Consider the following 13900-nt stretch of genomic DNA (forward strand, 5'->3'; position numbering starts at 1 on the left):
ATTGAATACAGGAGTTAGGACATCTTGTTGAAGTTGTACAAGACATTGGTAAGGCCACACTTGGAATACTGTGTACAGTTCTGGTCACCCTATTATAGAAAAGATATTATTAAACTAGAAAGAGTGCAGAAAAGATTTACTAGGATGCTACCGGGACTTGATGGATTGAGTTATAAGGAGAGGCTGGGTAGACTGGGACTTTTTTCTCTGGAGCACAGAAGGCTGCGGGGTGATCGTATAGAGGTCTATAAAATAATGAGGGGCATAGATAAGGTAGATAGTCAATATCTTTTCCCAAAAGTAGGGGAGTCTAAAACTAGAGGGCATAGGTTTAAGGTGAGAGGGGAGAGATACAAAAGGGTCCAAAGGGGCAATCTTTTCACACACAGGGTGGTGGGTATCTGGAACAAGCTGCCAGAGGTAGTAGTAGAGGCGGGTACAATGTTGTATTTTAAAAAGCATTTACAGTTACATGGGTAAGGTGGGTATGGAGAGATATGGGCCAAATGCGGGCAATTGGGACTAGCTTCAGAGTTTTTTAAAAAATGGGCAGCATGGACAAGTTGGGCTGAAGGGCCTGTTTCCATGCTGTAAACCTCTATGACTCAGAGGTGCATTGGCCATGCTAAATTCTCCCTCGGTATACCTGAACAGGCACCGGACCGTGGGGACTAGGGGATTTTCACACAGTAACTTCATTGCAGTGTTAATGTAAGCCTACTTGTGACACTAATAACTAAACTAAAAAGTCAGATTAAAACTAACTGCACTAGTAAAGATTGTTAGTTTATAACTATATGGGAAAATGGACAGAAAAAAATCCAGAGTACCATATCGATGGAGGTCAGTGGCCCTGATAATGTATGACATCATTTATGAGCTTCATTATAAATGTGTGTTGCACAAAGTCTTATTTGCTTATTACCTCTTCCTGATTTACAAAGGTTTCCAGTCCAGCAATTTCTCAAGTTTACAATTCTTATCCTAGGGTTCAAATTCCCCCATGGCCTTGGCCTTCCTATCACTATAATCTCCTACAACCTTCCAAGAACTCTGCATTCTTCCATTTTTGACCCGACTGGTGGCGGCCATGCCTTCAACTGTCTAGGTCCCAATTTCTAGCATTCTCTCCCCAAACTTCTCTACCTCACTCTTTCTTTCTTTAAGATGCTCCCTGAAACCTACTTCTTTGACCAAATTTCAGTTAAGTGTCTTAAGCTAATAAGCTTAAGTGATCCTATAACTAGTGGATCAGAACAAAGCCATGTTGTCCTGCCAGATTCAGTTGTGAATGGGGGTGGGCAATTAAATAACTAATTGCAAGAGGAAGCTCCATGTACATCCTTATCCTCAATGCGACCGTCAGAACAAGGAAGTTCATGACAAATTGCTTGCTCCAGTGCATCCAAATGGTTGTCGATGTCCTCCATCCTGGCAAAGCCACAATTCCCAAGACAGAAATTAGGGACAAGTTGGCAAAAATGTACAAAACAACACCAGATGTCATGTATTTTTGGCTTTAGGACGCAATTTGGTGACAGCACAGCAATGAAGTTTGCCATGGTCTCTAATTCCTTTGATTACACTAAGAAGAACAAACCTAAACACAGGCATGGTCTGTTGGAGAGAAAGAAGGTTTCCAGAAAACAGCAAAAGTAATACAAGAACAGAATGAAGAAAGTTCGGGGCACAGCTAAAGCAAACGTTGGTGCCAGCAAAAAGTAACATGAGAGAGATATTGGAGGTTCCTTGAAATGCTAAGTTATCATGGATCGCCACCTGAAATTATTTGTCTGCGTCCTCAAATAATTTTTCTGATTTTTAAAGAATTTATGGTGGTGCCCAGCATGGGAGTATAAAGCATGAGGCTGAACCAGCTTCAGATATCTTTCTCCACACGTGCCAAATGGATGAATCTATCTCTGCCTTCTCTTGAGGTCTCCACCGTCAGAGAATCCAACTGTAAGTGAACTTGATTCACTTTAGCTGGTATCAAGAAATGGCTAAGTGCACTGGATGGGGAAAAGTAATGTGCTCCAACAATATTTGGACTGTAGTGCTGAAAGCTTGTGGTAGTTGCTGTCCTCGCCAAGCTGTTTTAGTATAGCTACAACATTGGTATCTATGCTCCTGGGTGGAAAGTTACATGGGTATGTCATATCCACAAAAAGCAGGATAACTATTCAACAAATCACTATCCCATCCATCTACTATTAATCATCAATAAAGTGGTAGAAGGTGCTGTCAACTGTACTGGAAAAATTCTTCACTGACTGAAGTTGAAAAGGAAAATGGTTGTCTCAGCCCCAGGACATTGTCCTGAGAAAGTCTCGTAGCAGTGTTGTAGCTCCAACCACCTTCAACTTCTCATCAATGACTTTCCCTCCATCATAAGGTCAATGTTCAGTTTTGCTAGCAATTCCTCAAATACTGAAACAGTCCATGCCTGCATGTAACAAGGCCTGAGATGAAATTGACAGGTGACAATTGTGCCACACAGGTAGTAAGTCAGAGTAGGCAATGATCCTATCCCAACAAGAGGTAACCATCTCCCCATGAAGTTCAATGGAATTACCATCACTGAATCCCTCACCATCATTCTAAGGATAACCATTGATAAACTTAAGTGAATCAGACATAAATACTGTGGCTACAAGAGGGGTCAGAGGGTTTGGTATTCTGTAGTGAGTGACTCACCACCTGACTTCTCAAACTCTTTCACCATCTGCAAAGTACATGTGAAGGATGTGATGGAATGCTCACAACTTGTTTGGAGGAGCGCTGCTTCAGCAACGCTGCAGAAACTTGCATGATCCAAGAAAAAGACCAACTTGAGTGGACTCCCTTCACAATTAGTGCATCATGTCTGCAGTGTGTACAATTTATAATGTATACAGCAGTCAGGGATTCTAACAGCACCCCTCAAACCTGAGGGGAACAGGATCATGGGAATGCCACTACCTTCAAGTGACTCTCCAAATCACGCAGCATCCTGACTTGTGAATACGTTGAGGTTCTTTCATCATTGTTGTGTCAAAGTCATGGAAATTCTCCCAAACAGTGCTGTGGAATTACTTGCACCAAAAGCATGTGGTGACCAAGAAGATGGCTCACTTTGGAGGCAATTGGGGATGAGTTAAAATCATTGTGATACTAACATTCCTCAAATGGATATATTAAAGTATCCTTATTTTACTTGTCACATTTTGATTGTTAATATTCTTGGGAAGCACCTTGGGGTATGTTACTACACTAAACCTGCTATATAAATGCAAGTTGTTGTTGTACTCTGATTTAAAAGTAATGCTATAGGAAATAAAGGTGACTTCGTTCCCAAGACTAAATTGACAAGATTTAATTACATAGTAGACTGCATGCTGCCGCAATAACTAGTGATAGCAGTTTTCATAAAATGTGTAGTGTCAGTATGTATAGTAGCAATATGTATAAGTAAAAGCAGTAGCATTGACTTGAACTGTTTTATTGACCGAATTACACCCTGAGAGCTTAATTAATTCTGGAAATGACACTAAAACAAATTATCCCAGCATGAATTTTTGCACTGCTGCAGTAGCCTTTATATTAACATTCCTAAAATAACTACAGAAATAGACCCTGCTGCTGAATAATTGCTGAAATGATTATTTTCATAAGTTAAGAAGTAAAAAAAATGAAGTTACTGAATTTAAAAATTATTACCAGACTATGCAGTGGATGAGTGTGGAATACAATCTTAATCGCTTGAAATCACGTTGCTATGAGGTATTGTTGTGCAACATTCATTTCATGCTTGCCTGTACCAAGTCAAATTCCAAATACATAGGGGTGATGGGAAAACTTGCCCAAATCCTCAAACTTGATGTGAAAAAATCAGGAAAGGTCATCACCCTTGAATTTTATTGGAGGAACAGTGAGCTCAGGAGGCAGAATCTGAGCTGCTCCAATCACATTCTGTTTCTCCCATGTTGCTCCAACTCCTCTGGTCATAAGTGCTCCCTGCTCCTTTTTTTTTTCTGGTGTTGAACTTTTACCCTGCTGGGGTGCTGGTTTTCTTAGGCTGCACTGATTGGAGCACTCATTGTGAAGGGAGTCCATTTTAGAGCAACAGGAGGAACCACATCAGCTCCAGGATCCAGCCGTTTTTAGGATCTCAAAGGCAGTTAGGTAGTTGGTGGCTCTGGGCTCGAGACCTATGGCATAATGACCTTACGCACTGCACACTTGCTGGTGGACTTGGCAGATGGGGACATGAAAATCGGCTTTGGAAGGGTGGGTCTCTTGGCTTTGGCCCGAGCAGGTGCCAACTGCTTGGGCCTCTGCCTGCCAGGGAGGAGCCACTGCAGGTTCCACGCACTCTGTCCAGTGCTTGTTACGCTGCCATGCCAGCTCGCTAGGTCCAGGCTTTGGGCCCTAGGGGATCTGCCTATAACAGACTGGACCTGGCTTCCACTCTGGCTTTGTGCTTTGGGAGTGTACAGAACTGTGAGCAGCAGCCTAGACTGTCTCCCTCCCATCCCAGTGGATGGAGAGAGGTGCTAGAGCATCATTGTGTTCTGTGATAAATTATGTTCAGTAAATTGGTACTTTGAACTAATATTTCTAACAAGGTGCGGAAACTAGAATTGAGTTGCAACAATTTTATTCATCCTGACAGTGAGGAAACACTCATCTGAGTTCTCCGAAGCTCAATTAGCTTAGAGTTGAAATTCTTGATTAGATTATAACATTAAATCTCATTCCTTGTTAAACCTTTTCTGTAGATATACACCAATGCTCTTTCTCTCTCTCTCACCTACAATTTCTGTTTCATGTGTCAAACAATTGAATGAGATAAATCTGATCTTAATTTATTATTGTAAATTGGGGATTGTATTTATAATCCAAATTTGGAGGAAAATACTGAGAAAGAATCATATCCTAACTCTTCATGTGAAAATGGAAAAAAAATAGCCTCCAAAAACCAAAAAGGAGTCCTTGAAAATTGAAAAGTAGGCCTCAAACAAGGATGGGATGGGTGGTATATTTCAACCGATATACCAGGTACAGTTACAGGGATAGGTCATGTGTGAAACTGCAGTGTTAAATATAATAACATCACAAATTCAAATCATGTTTATTGTTCGATCATTTGGGCTGTGAGGCAAGAATGAAGTTTAGTCTTAAAATTGTCTTCAGTTCAAAGCTGAATCTGCTGTTATTAGATGAGTATTTCCCAAAGATGACAATTTGTTATTTGGTGGAAGTTATATTGCAGGTTCAGTGGTCTATTTGTTGTCCTTTGCTTTTCTTAAATTTCTATTAACTTACTAATTTGAGTAAATTGTATGAAGTTCATAGAATTCTATGATGATGGTGGGCCAGTAGTATTTCACATTTGGAAAAATAAGTTTAAATTTGACTTTGTAGTGTAAAATCTCATACGATTTCCAGTACTTATTTAATTGTAGTGCATGTTTCAAACACAAAATGAAAATGGTACTCTGTTAAATGACTTTCTAATGTATCTGCTTTGTATTTATGCAGGAGGGCGGTATCAACTAGAAATTAAAATCCCAGAAACATATCCATTTAATCCTCCAAAGGTGAGAGACATGTCTGTATACATGTGTTTCTGGATAAAATAGCAGGGAATGACTGCTAAATTTACTAGCAGTATTAAAACTAGGAATGAGTTATTCGCAGCTTGATGCTTGTTGGCAGTTAACCATAAATTAAATATTGTCCTTTGAACTATTGTAACTATCAGTTAAACACTGTCAATGTTTGAACTATTGTTGCATCTTCAAATAGATTTCGAACTTATTTTAAATTTTGAGAGAAGTCTTCAAAAATGTTAGTTGTTTTTTCCTTTTCTCTCTTTATTAAAAATAGCTATTAATGAGCTTATGCGTCTCATTTGCTGTGTACTTTTTCTCCTTGGTGTCAACCTTGGTTCAGTGGTAGAATTCCTATCTCTTAAAAGATTGTGGATTGAAGTCCTTTGCTGAAACTTGAGCACACTGGGGACATTGCATTTTTTTGGGAGTGCTGTCTTTCAGATGTAATGGTAAACCAGACACTAACTCTGTCAGGGCCCTCGGTGGGATGTAAAAGGTCCATGCCACTATTTGAAGAAGAGCTATGAAGTTCTTCAGTGTCTTGGCCAAAATTAATCCCTCAATTGTACCAACATTGTTCAAAGGGGTAGATAGTGAATGGTGGTAATGTTATTGGACTAATAATCCAAAGGTCCTGTTTAATGCTCATGGGTGTGGGTTCAAATCCCACCATGGCAGCTGGTGGAATTTAAATCAAATTGATAAATCTGGAGATATCAAGCTAGTCTCAGTAATAGTGACCATGATGACTATCTTCAATTGCTGTAAAAACCCATCTGGTTCACTAATGTCCTTTAGGGAAGAAAATCTCATTTTTAACTCGTCTTTCTGACTCCAGACTCTCAGCAATGTGGTTAACCCTTGACTGCTCTCCAAAATGGCCAAGGAAGCCAAGGGCAATTAGAAATGGGCAAGGATTGCTGGCCTTGCTAGCGATGCTCAAATTCCATGAAAGTATAATGGAAAACAGATGATTTGATTTTAAAAAAAAAATTCATTGGTATTTATGAGTAATTGCAGTGCACAAATTGTTGTTGCTTATACTTCATTGGTTGCAAAATGCTTTTGGATATCTTGAGCTCAGGAAAGACATGGCTCTATGTAAATGCTAGTCATTCTATTTTTCCATACCTGAGTGCATTTCACCTTGTTAGTGGAGTCACACAATTTTGTTTCAAGTTCTTTAAACATGCTTATCACTGCCCATTAACTCAACTGTAAGGTGTTTTACAACATGCTACAGTGTCAATATGTAAACCATATTGAGAGGAATTTGACATTCCAATTTAGAGTTTTGTAATGTGAAGCTGTTCAAGTATATTAAAGAAATGTAGTCATGATCTTAAGGATGGAAGTTCAGCCTGTTTTTGTTGCAGGGAGATGCATTTGTATGTTGAAAATAGATATCTTAAATATTTTATGCAAGTGTTGTGCCATGTATTCTGTGTATCTTAGATTTTCCAAGGCTTTGTGTATGGTATTTGGTTACTACACAGGAATAGTCCATGATACGTGGGTGCAGTAGAGTCAATTTTGAATTTGAGAAGTAATTTTCTGGCTGACTGACCTTGTGCCCTGTGTGGTAGTATAAATCAAAATAGGTATAAATGGGATAGGTTTACGATTCCTTGATTTCTCTAACTTACTTTCTTATTGCCCTTTGTTCTGGTAGAAAATGTGATCTTCAAGGCTAGTCATTTTTGATTAGAAAATATTGCTGCATATTTTGAGGATTCTCTATTATCCTGTCAGTTGTTTTGTTTGGGTTTGTGTAATAGGAGTTCAGTATATCTTCCCATTAGTGAGGTGCGCATCAGGATTTTGTCATGGCGAGAGTGCAGTCTGTGTCTTGAGCTGATTGGGGCATTTATTAGTGGTTCCGTATATGGACAACTGCTATCATGTTATTGAGTTGGCGAAATCTTTTCATTTTAATAAGAGATTTAGCAGCCTTAAAATGTCTAGTTTGACGTAAGCAAATTTGAGTACTGAATGCATTTGAATAGGATTATGTAAACTGTTGAGTCGACCAGTCAAGAAATTTATACTCTTGCATTAATTTGTAACAAGTAAAAGTAAATTCTGCATCAGTGATGAGGTAAGCTTTTTGAGTTGTGGTTTAAACAAAAATATGCTTGTTATACAAGCACAGTGTGTTTTTAGGAAAATCATTCTTTTATCACCAGTGTGAAATTTAACAACCATGATAGAAATCTCTGTTTCGATATTCCCTAAGGTAAGGGGGTGTAAGGCCTGGAAAATGGGGGAAGCCACATTGGGACAGCAACTCCAAGCATTGTCACCACTGGGGAGCTGAGGATCAGGCTGGTAATAAGATTGGCTTCCTGCCTGCTCCAAGGAGGCACGCAGCTCATTAGGATTTTTGTTTTTATTTCAAATTTCCAGCACCTGCAGTATTTTGCCTTTATGATATAAAGTAACAGCGTGTTCGAACTTGCAGCATCATTTGAATGTTCCCCACTGGTGGAGTACCTGCTTTCTATTTGCAGGAACTGCCCGCGCTTTTGAAGGCTGTCTCCATGTGTAGGCCTCGAGGGCGTTGGAGCTCAAGGCATCATGCCCCAGTGATGGGGCAGTGTGGATGAAAGGGCACATTTTTGGCCCTGTCCGATCCTATGATATGTTTTCCCTCCATCAAAATTGCCCTCCTAGCTTCAGGAGTCTTCATTTTCAGTATTCTGTGCAGGCCACTGAGGGTGCCTCAATGTTAATGTGCCTTCCGGCCTGCAACCTGCCTCAGTCTTGAGTTCATTATCCCCAAAGTGCCAGTTGCAGTCTACACCTTTTTTGGTAATCCGAAAGTCTAAAAACAATTAGTCCATCACAAGTTCTCTTGCCATTTTAATTTGAATATCATAGGCAAGTTTAAAAATATTCTACTATATTTAACAATGTGAAATAACCCCTGGGTGATGAGTTTTCACCCACTCCGAATAAATAATTACCATTCAAAAACTTCGCAAACTTCATAATTAGAATACTTGGCATATAGAATGTTTAATAAGAATTACAGTAAACTGTTATCTGGCACTCAACCAACCGGAATTTCTGACGGCTCGATTATTATTAAAGCCAATCACTTTGTGTTCAGATAATGCATTCTTTTAAAAAAAAAACTAATAATGGGATTGTAAATCTGCAATGTTGTTATGTTAATTGATCAATTTTGGCTGTTGTGCCTGAACAAAGATATACCACACCTTGTCTTATGCCTCAAGTAATGTGACTCCCCATTAACCGGTATTTTTGAGTAACTGGCACTACCCATTTCCTGAGCATGCTGGATAACAAAGATTTTGCTGTACTTAATGTCCTGTTATGATGATTTTGATAATTGCAAATTCTGTAGGTAATCACCTCCTTCACTACAGAAATGGGATATTAATTAGTCCTGCTAGGTTCATAATTCTTCAGTTTTATTTAGGAAATTATTTTGTATTATTTGTGGTGATGTGGGGATTGGCTTTTGTTTTTCTATTAAATCTTTAATGGAAAATGATTCTATCTTTCAGGTTCGGTTTATTACAAAAATCTGGCATCCAAATATTAGTTCAGTAACAGGAGCCATTTGTTTGGACATTCTGAAAGATCAATGGTAAGTTCCTCTGTATTTGTTTTTGTGTCGCATGCAATCTTCAAACCTTTCTAATTTATTAGTTGGCCTGTATGGTGTTTGTGATTCTTTTGATCCCCTGTTTTGAGTTGCACCATTTTAAGTCATTGCACTTCAACATTGTGCACTTAATGGAACAGTGTCTAGCATTGGGGGTTTTGTTTTGTTTTGGTCTGATGTGGGATCATGTGATCCAATTGGTGTAATTTTGGAGCAGCCTCTTCCATTGCTGGCCACCATTTCAGTTTGTGGCTTACCTCCGGAACTCTGCGACTTAAAGCTGCTGCCACTCCAAAGCTGCTCTTGCTGCCTCTCACTCACCTCCAACCCCTCACTTTCAGCGAGTGTTCAGAAGAAGGAAGTGATGAGTGGGTAAGGTGGAGTAGTGGGTGGGACATTTGGCAAGGAGGAGGGCTGGAGTGAGAGGGGTTCAGCACTGACCTGGATGATGGATGAAAGAGGGTCGGGGGGAGCAGAATTGTGTGGTAGTGGGAGGTATAGTGGCCACGAGGTTCAGGACGTGGGAGAGGCTGCAAACCAGTAGGTCAGCAAGTTCAAAGGTCAGTAGAAAAAGTTAGCATTTTTCTTTTATATTTTTAAATTATTTATAATGTAAGAATTTGAGAATGTAAAGTTTTTCCATTACAAGGTATAATGTTTTACATTCATAGCTTTTACATTGTAATAGGAGAATCTGATTCACTTAATGCCGTTTGATTTAAAGTTGCACTTTTCAGCCACACAATACTAATGTTCAGCAAGGACTTTTAGTTTTCAAGTCTTTAATGAATTACATTTTTTCTAAATTGTATCAGTCTTTTTATGATTTGACTACAAATGAACAGTATGCAGGATCCAGTTACATTATTAGGGGTGGCACACAGTGGTTAGCACTGCTGCCTCAGTGCCAGAGACCTGGGTTCAATTCCCGGCTTAGGTCACTGACTGTGTGGATTCCACACATTCTCCTCGTGTCTGCATGGGTTTTCTCCGGGTTCTCTGGCTTCCTCCCACAATCCGAAAGACATGCTGGTTAGGTAGATTGCCTTTGCTAAATTCTCTGTGTTCCCGAACAGGCGCCGGAGTATGGCGATCAAAGGATTTTCACAGTAACTTCATTACAGTGTTAATGTAAGCCGACTTGTGAACTTATAAACTTTACTTTAAAATAATCTGATGCTGAACATTGCAATGCATTCATACATAAAAAATAAAATGCTCTGACTTTCACTGGAGTCTTTGAGGAATAGAACTGCTGTTTGTCATTTTTATTAATGACCTGGATGAGGGCGTGGAAGGATGGATTAGTAAATTTGCGGATGACACTAAAGTCGGTGGAGTTGTAGACAGTGCGGAGGGAAGTGGCAGGTTACAGAGGGACATAGATAAGCTGCAGAGCTGGGCTGAGAGGTGGCAAATGGAGTTTAATGCGGAAAAGTGTGAGGTGATTCACTTTGGAAGGAGTAACAGGAATACAGAGTACTGGGCTAATGGTAAGATACTTGGTAGTGTGGATGAACAGAGGGATCTGGGTGTCCATGTGCATAGATCCCTGAAAGTTGGCACCCAGGTTGATAGGGTTGTTAAGAAGGCGTACGGTGTGTTAGCTTTTATTGGTAGAGGGATTGAGTTTCGGAGCCAGGAGGTCATGCTGCAACTGTACAAAACTCTGGTGCGGCCGTATTTGGAGTATTGCGTACAGTTCTGGTCGCCGTATTATAGGAAAGATGTGGAAGTGTTGGAAAGGGTGCAGAGGAGATTTACCAGGATGTTGCCTGGTATGGTGGGAAAATCGTATGAGGAAAGGCTGAGGGGCTTGAGGTTGTTTTTGTTAGAGAGAAGGTGGTTAAGAGGTGACTTAATAGAGGCATACAAGATGATCAGAGGATTAGATAGGGTGGATAGTGAGAGCCTGTTTCCTCGGATGGTGATGGCGAACACGAGGGGACATAGCTTTAAATTGAGGGGTGAGAGATATAGGACAGATGTTCGAGGTAGGTTCTTTACTCAGAGAGTAGTAAGAGCGTGGAATGCCCTGCCTGCAGCAGTAGTGGACTCGTCAACATTAAGAGCATTCAAATGGTTATTGGATAAACATATTGGATGATATTGGAATAGTGTAGATTAGAGGGGCTTTAGATTGGTTCCACTGGTCGGCGCAACATCGAGGGCCAAAGGGCCTGTACTGCGCTGTTACGTTCTATAATTCCCTTCCTGGCCTCCACTGCTGTATAATTCTGCTGGGCCCATGTACCTGTTGACCCTTTGATGAAGCTTTTTCAATTAGTCCTACCTCCACTCTATCCACTATAACCCTTTAAAGTTATTGTTAAATCTTCATTTATTACCTTTTCAAGTAGCACATTCCAGATCATAACTGGCTGTTTTATTTTTTTTTAAATTCTCTTTATTTGCCTCCTGGATTTTTTTTCCATTTATGTTTGATCTGTATCCTCCTGCCAGTGGAAACATTTTCTCCCTTTCTACTTAGCAAAACATTTCATAATATTGAACAAGTCTGTCAAATCTCTCTTTAACTTTCTCTGCTCTAAGGGGCTTCTCTAGGTTCACATCCTTCTTCATGGTACCATTCTGGTATATCTCCGCTGCATTTTTTTCATGGTTGATAACCAAATGGCTTTTCATTGCTGTTTTTGTCTCTTTTAAAAAGTCTCAACATAAAGGACTGTAGTTGATTCGACGCTGTTGCAATAACTTTCTATTGTGGTGTTGCACCATGGTCATTGCTGTACTTCTATAGAACAAAGTGCACAATATTTGTGTAGAATATTCTGTGGACCAGCTTTGCTGTCCCTGGATTTTCTGTTCTATTGTGATGTTTGTGCTGATGCATAAGCTGCTAGAAGTGGTTGGATTAGCTATTCTGACTGATTAGAATTTGCTCTATGCTGCATTTGTTTCCGAGCTTCCAATCTAAGACCAATAGGTGCAGTATGCGGTATCCAGTTCACATGCCCTGGGTGGAATTCTGATGCCCAGCAGAGAGCTCTGCTCTTATGCAATTGCATGTGTATGTCAAGTTGCTCTGCCTGGTAATCTCAAATTTGTAATTGTTCCTAGAAACTTGTGTCTGCACTATCTAAACTTTTCAATTATCCAGGAGGTTCATAAAGCACCTGAGTAGTTTTTTAACAAAAAAGTTGTCACTACACAAGTTGCATTCCATTCAATATCAAATGTGAGACTACCCTTTCACAGTACCTCTTTCCATACCTTAAGTTGGGCTGCATCATAACTCCTCATTTGTATGACAACTCAACATGGGTGTGAACCATTTTGCATTAACGTGAAGCATACTTCTGGCTGAACACGATAGCTGAATTCCATACTCTCTCACAATTGTGCTGACGACTCTTAATGTTATAGTATAACTCAAAGCTTCAAAGTTTTTATGATTCATTAAGCATATGGTTATATTGTGCAAAAACTTTTAAGTGTTTTAAATTGGAGAAATAGCTGAAGCTATTGTTACAAGTCAGGTCGAATACTTCAAGGTGTTCTATGAAGCTCATCTGACCTGTAATGTTTTGCGTTGAATTTGGCTAGGATGAACAAGAGAGGCTTCATGTCAGGTGTGATTCAACTGACATACGAGGAGCTTTTATCAAAAACAAAGTTTAATTAAGAATATTGTTGATAGGTATAGTATGATAATTAGCAAGAACTTATAACAATTACAAACTAGAAACACAGCAACCACGACAATGTATAACTCTTAAGGAAATATCTCTGATGTGTTCCAACCAAAGTCAACATCCAATACACACAATCCTCCAAATAAACACAACACAGCATAGGTTAATGCCCACTTGTTACAGGAATCCCACCTCCTAGTTTGAATGCTGAAAATCCCTTGTGAAGATACTCAGAGGTTGTAGTCGAATCTGTTTCCCAAAACAGTTTCTTTAAGGCAGAACCAAACCGGGAGAGAGAGACTGCTTCTTAGCTTGCTGCTAAAACTGCTTCCCAAAACAAAACTGAAAGCCCAAAGCAAAAAAAACCCCGATCCCATGACTGCCACAGCTTGGCTCCACTCCCCAATGACATCGCTGAAGCTACAAGCTGCATGTTTTTATCAAAAAGCCTTTCTTAAAGGTACACTCACATGACACTTATGAGATGTACTTTACATGAATCATGTAATTTTAGGCTATAGCAGTAAATTAATCAATAGTCTATTTTTATTTTTATTTTATTTTCATTTTTCAACAGTTCAAAATGTAGCATATGAAGTGCATATCTAAATAATTCAAATGGTGAAAGTAGCAATTGTGTAGAAATCATGGAAAGGAATACCAGTTAATTCCTACAGGAGCTGGCCAACATGAACTTTTTCTTTCTACTGTGCTCTCCTTTAGTAGATAATTCACTCAAATTCCCTCTTCCTGAGAATCCAAATGTGATTTTATCTGAATTCTTCGAGTGAGAATCAGGCCAAATGCAGTAAGTCAAAAGAGGAAGTAAAGAAGAAAATAAGAATGATAAAAGGTAAAATATAATAACAGAATGGTAGTATTCCAGTTGTGGCCTAACCAGCATTTTTGTCACAGCTTGGCCAGAGGGGTGACGAGTTCTAGAGTGCAAGTTTCAAGCACTACAGCTTGGATGTTGTCAGGGAACATAGTTTTTCCTGTGTTTGTGGGTAATG

General features: G+C 39.5%; 1 protein-coding gene and 1 pseudogene across 6 annotated transcripts in view; both read left to right on the forward strand.

The window, feature by feature from the left end:
• The window catches only part of ube2kb (ubiquitin-conjugating enzyme E2Kb (UBC1 homolog, yeast)), a 101445-nt gene that overhangs the window by 62077 nt on the left and 25468 nt on the right, over positions 1-13900 (forward strand). For 4 of the 6 annotated variants that reach the window (XM_078216297.1, XM_078216290.1, XM_078216334.1 and 1 more), the window contains exons 3-4: positions 5524-5582; positions 9131-9213. In XM_078216297.1, the coding sequence (XP_078072423.1) occupies positions 5524-5582; positions 9131-9213 (142 nt within the window). The remainder of the gene's footprint in view (positions 1-5523; positions 5583-9130; positions 9214-13900) is intronic. The other 2 variants (XM_078216316.1, XM_078216324.1) reach the window with 1 other exon arrangement.
• LOC144497514 (small ribosomal subunit protein eS24 pseudogene) lies at positions 1350-1761 on the forward strand (annotated as a pseudogene).

This window comes from Mustelus asterias, chromosome 1, assembly GCF_964213995.1.
Source record: "Mustelus asterias chromosome 1, sMusAst1.hap1.1, whole genome shotgun sequence".
Lineage (NCBI taxonomy): Eukaryota > Metazoa > Chordata > Chondrichthyes > Carcharhiniformes > Triakidae > Mustelus > Mustelus asterias.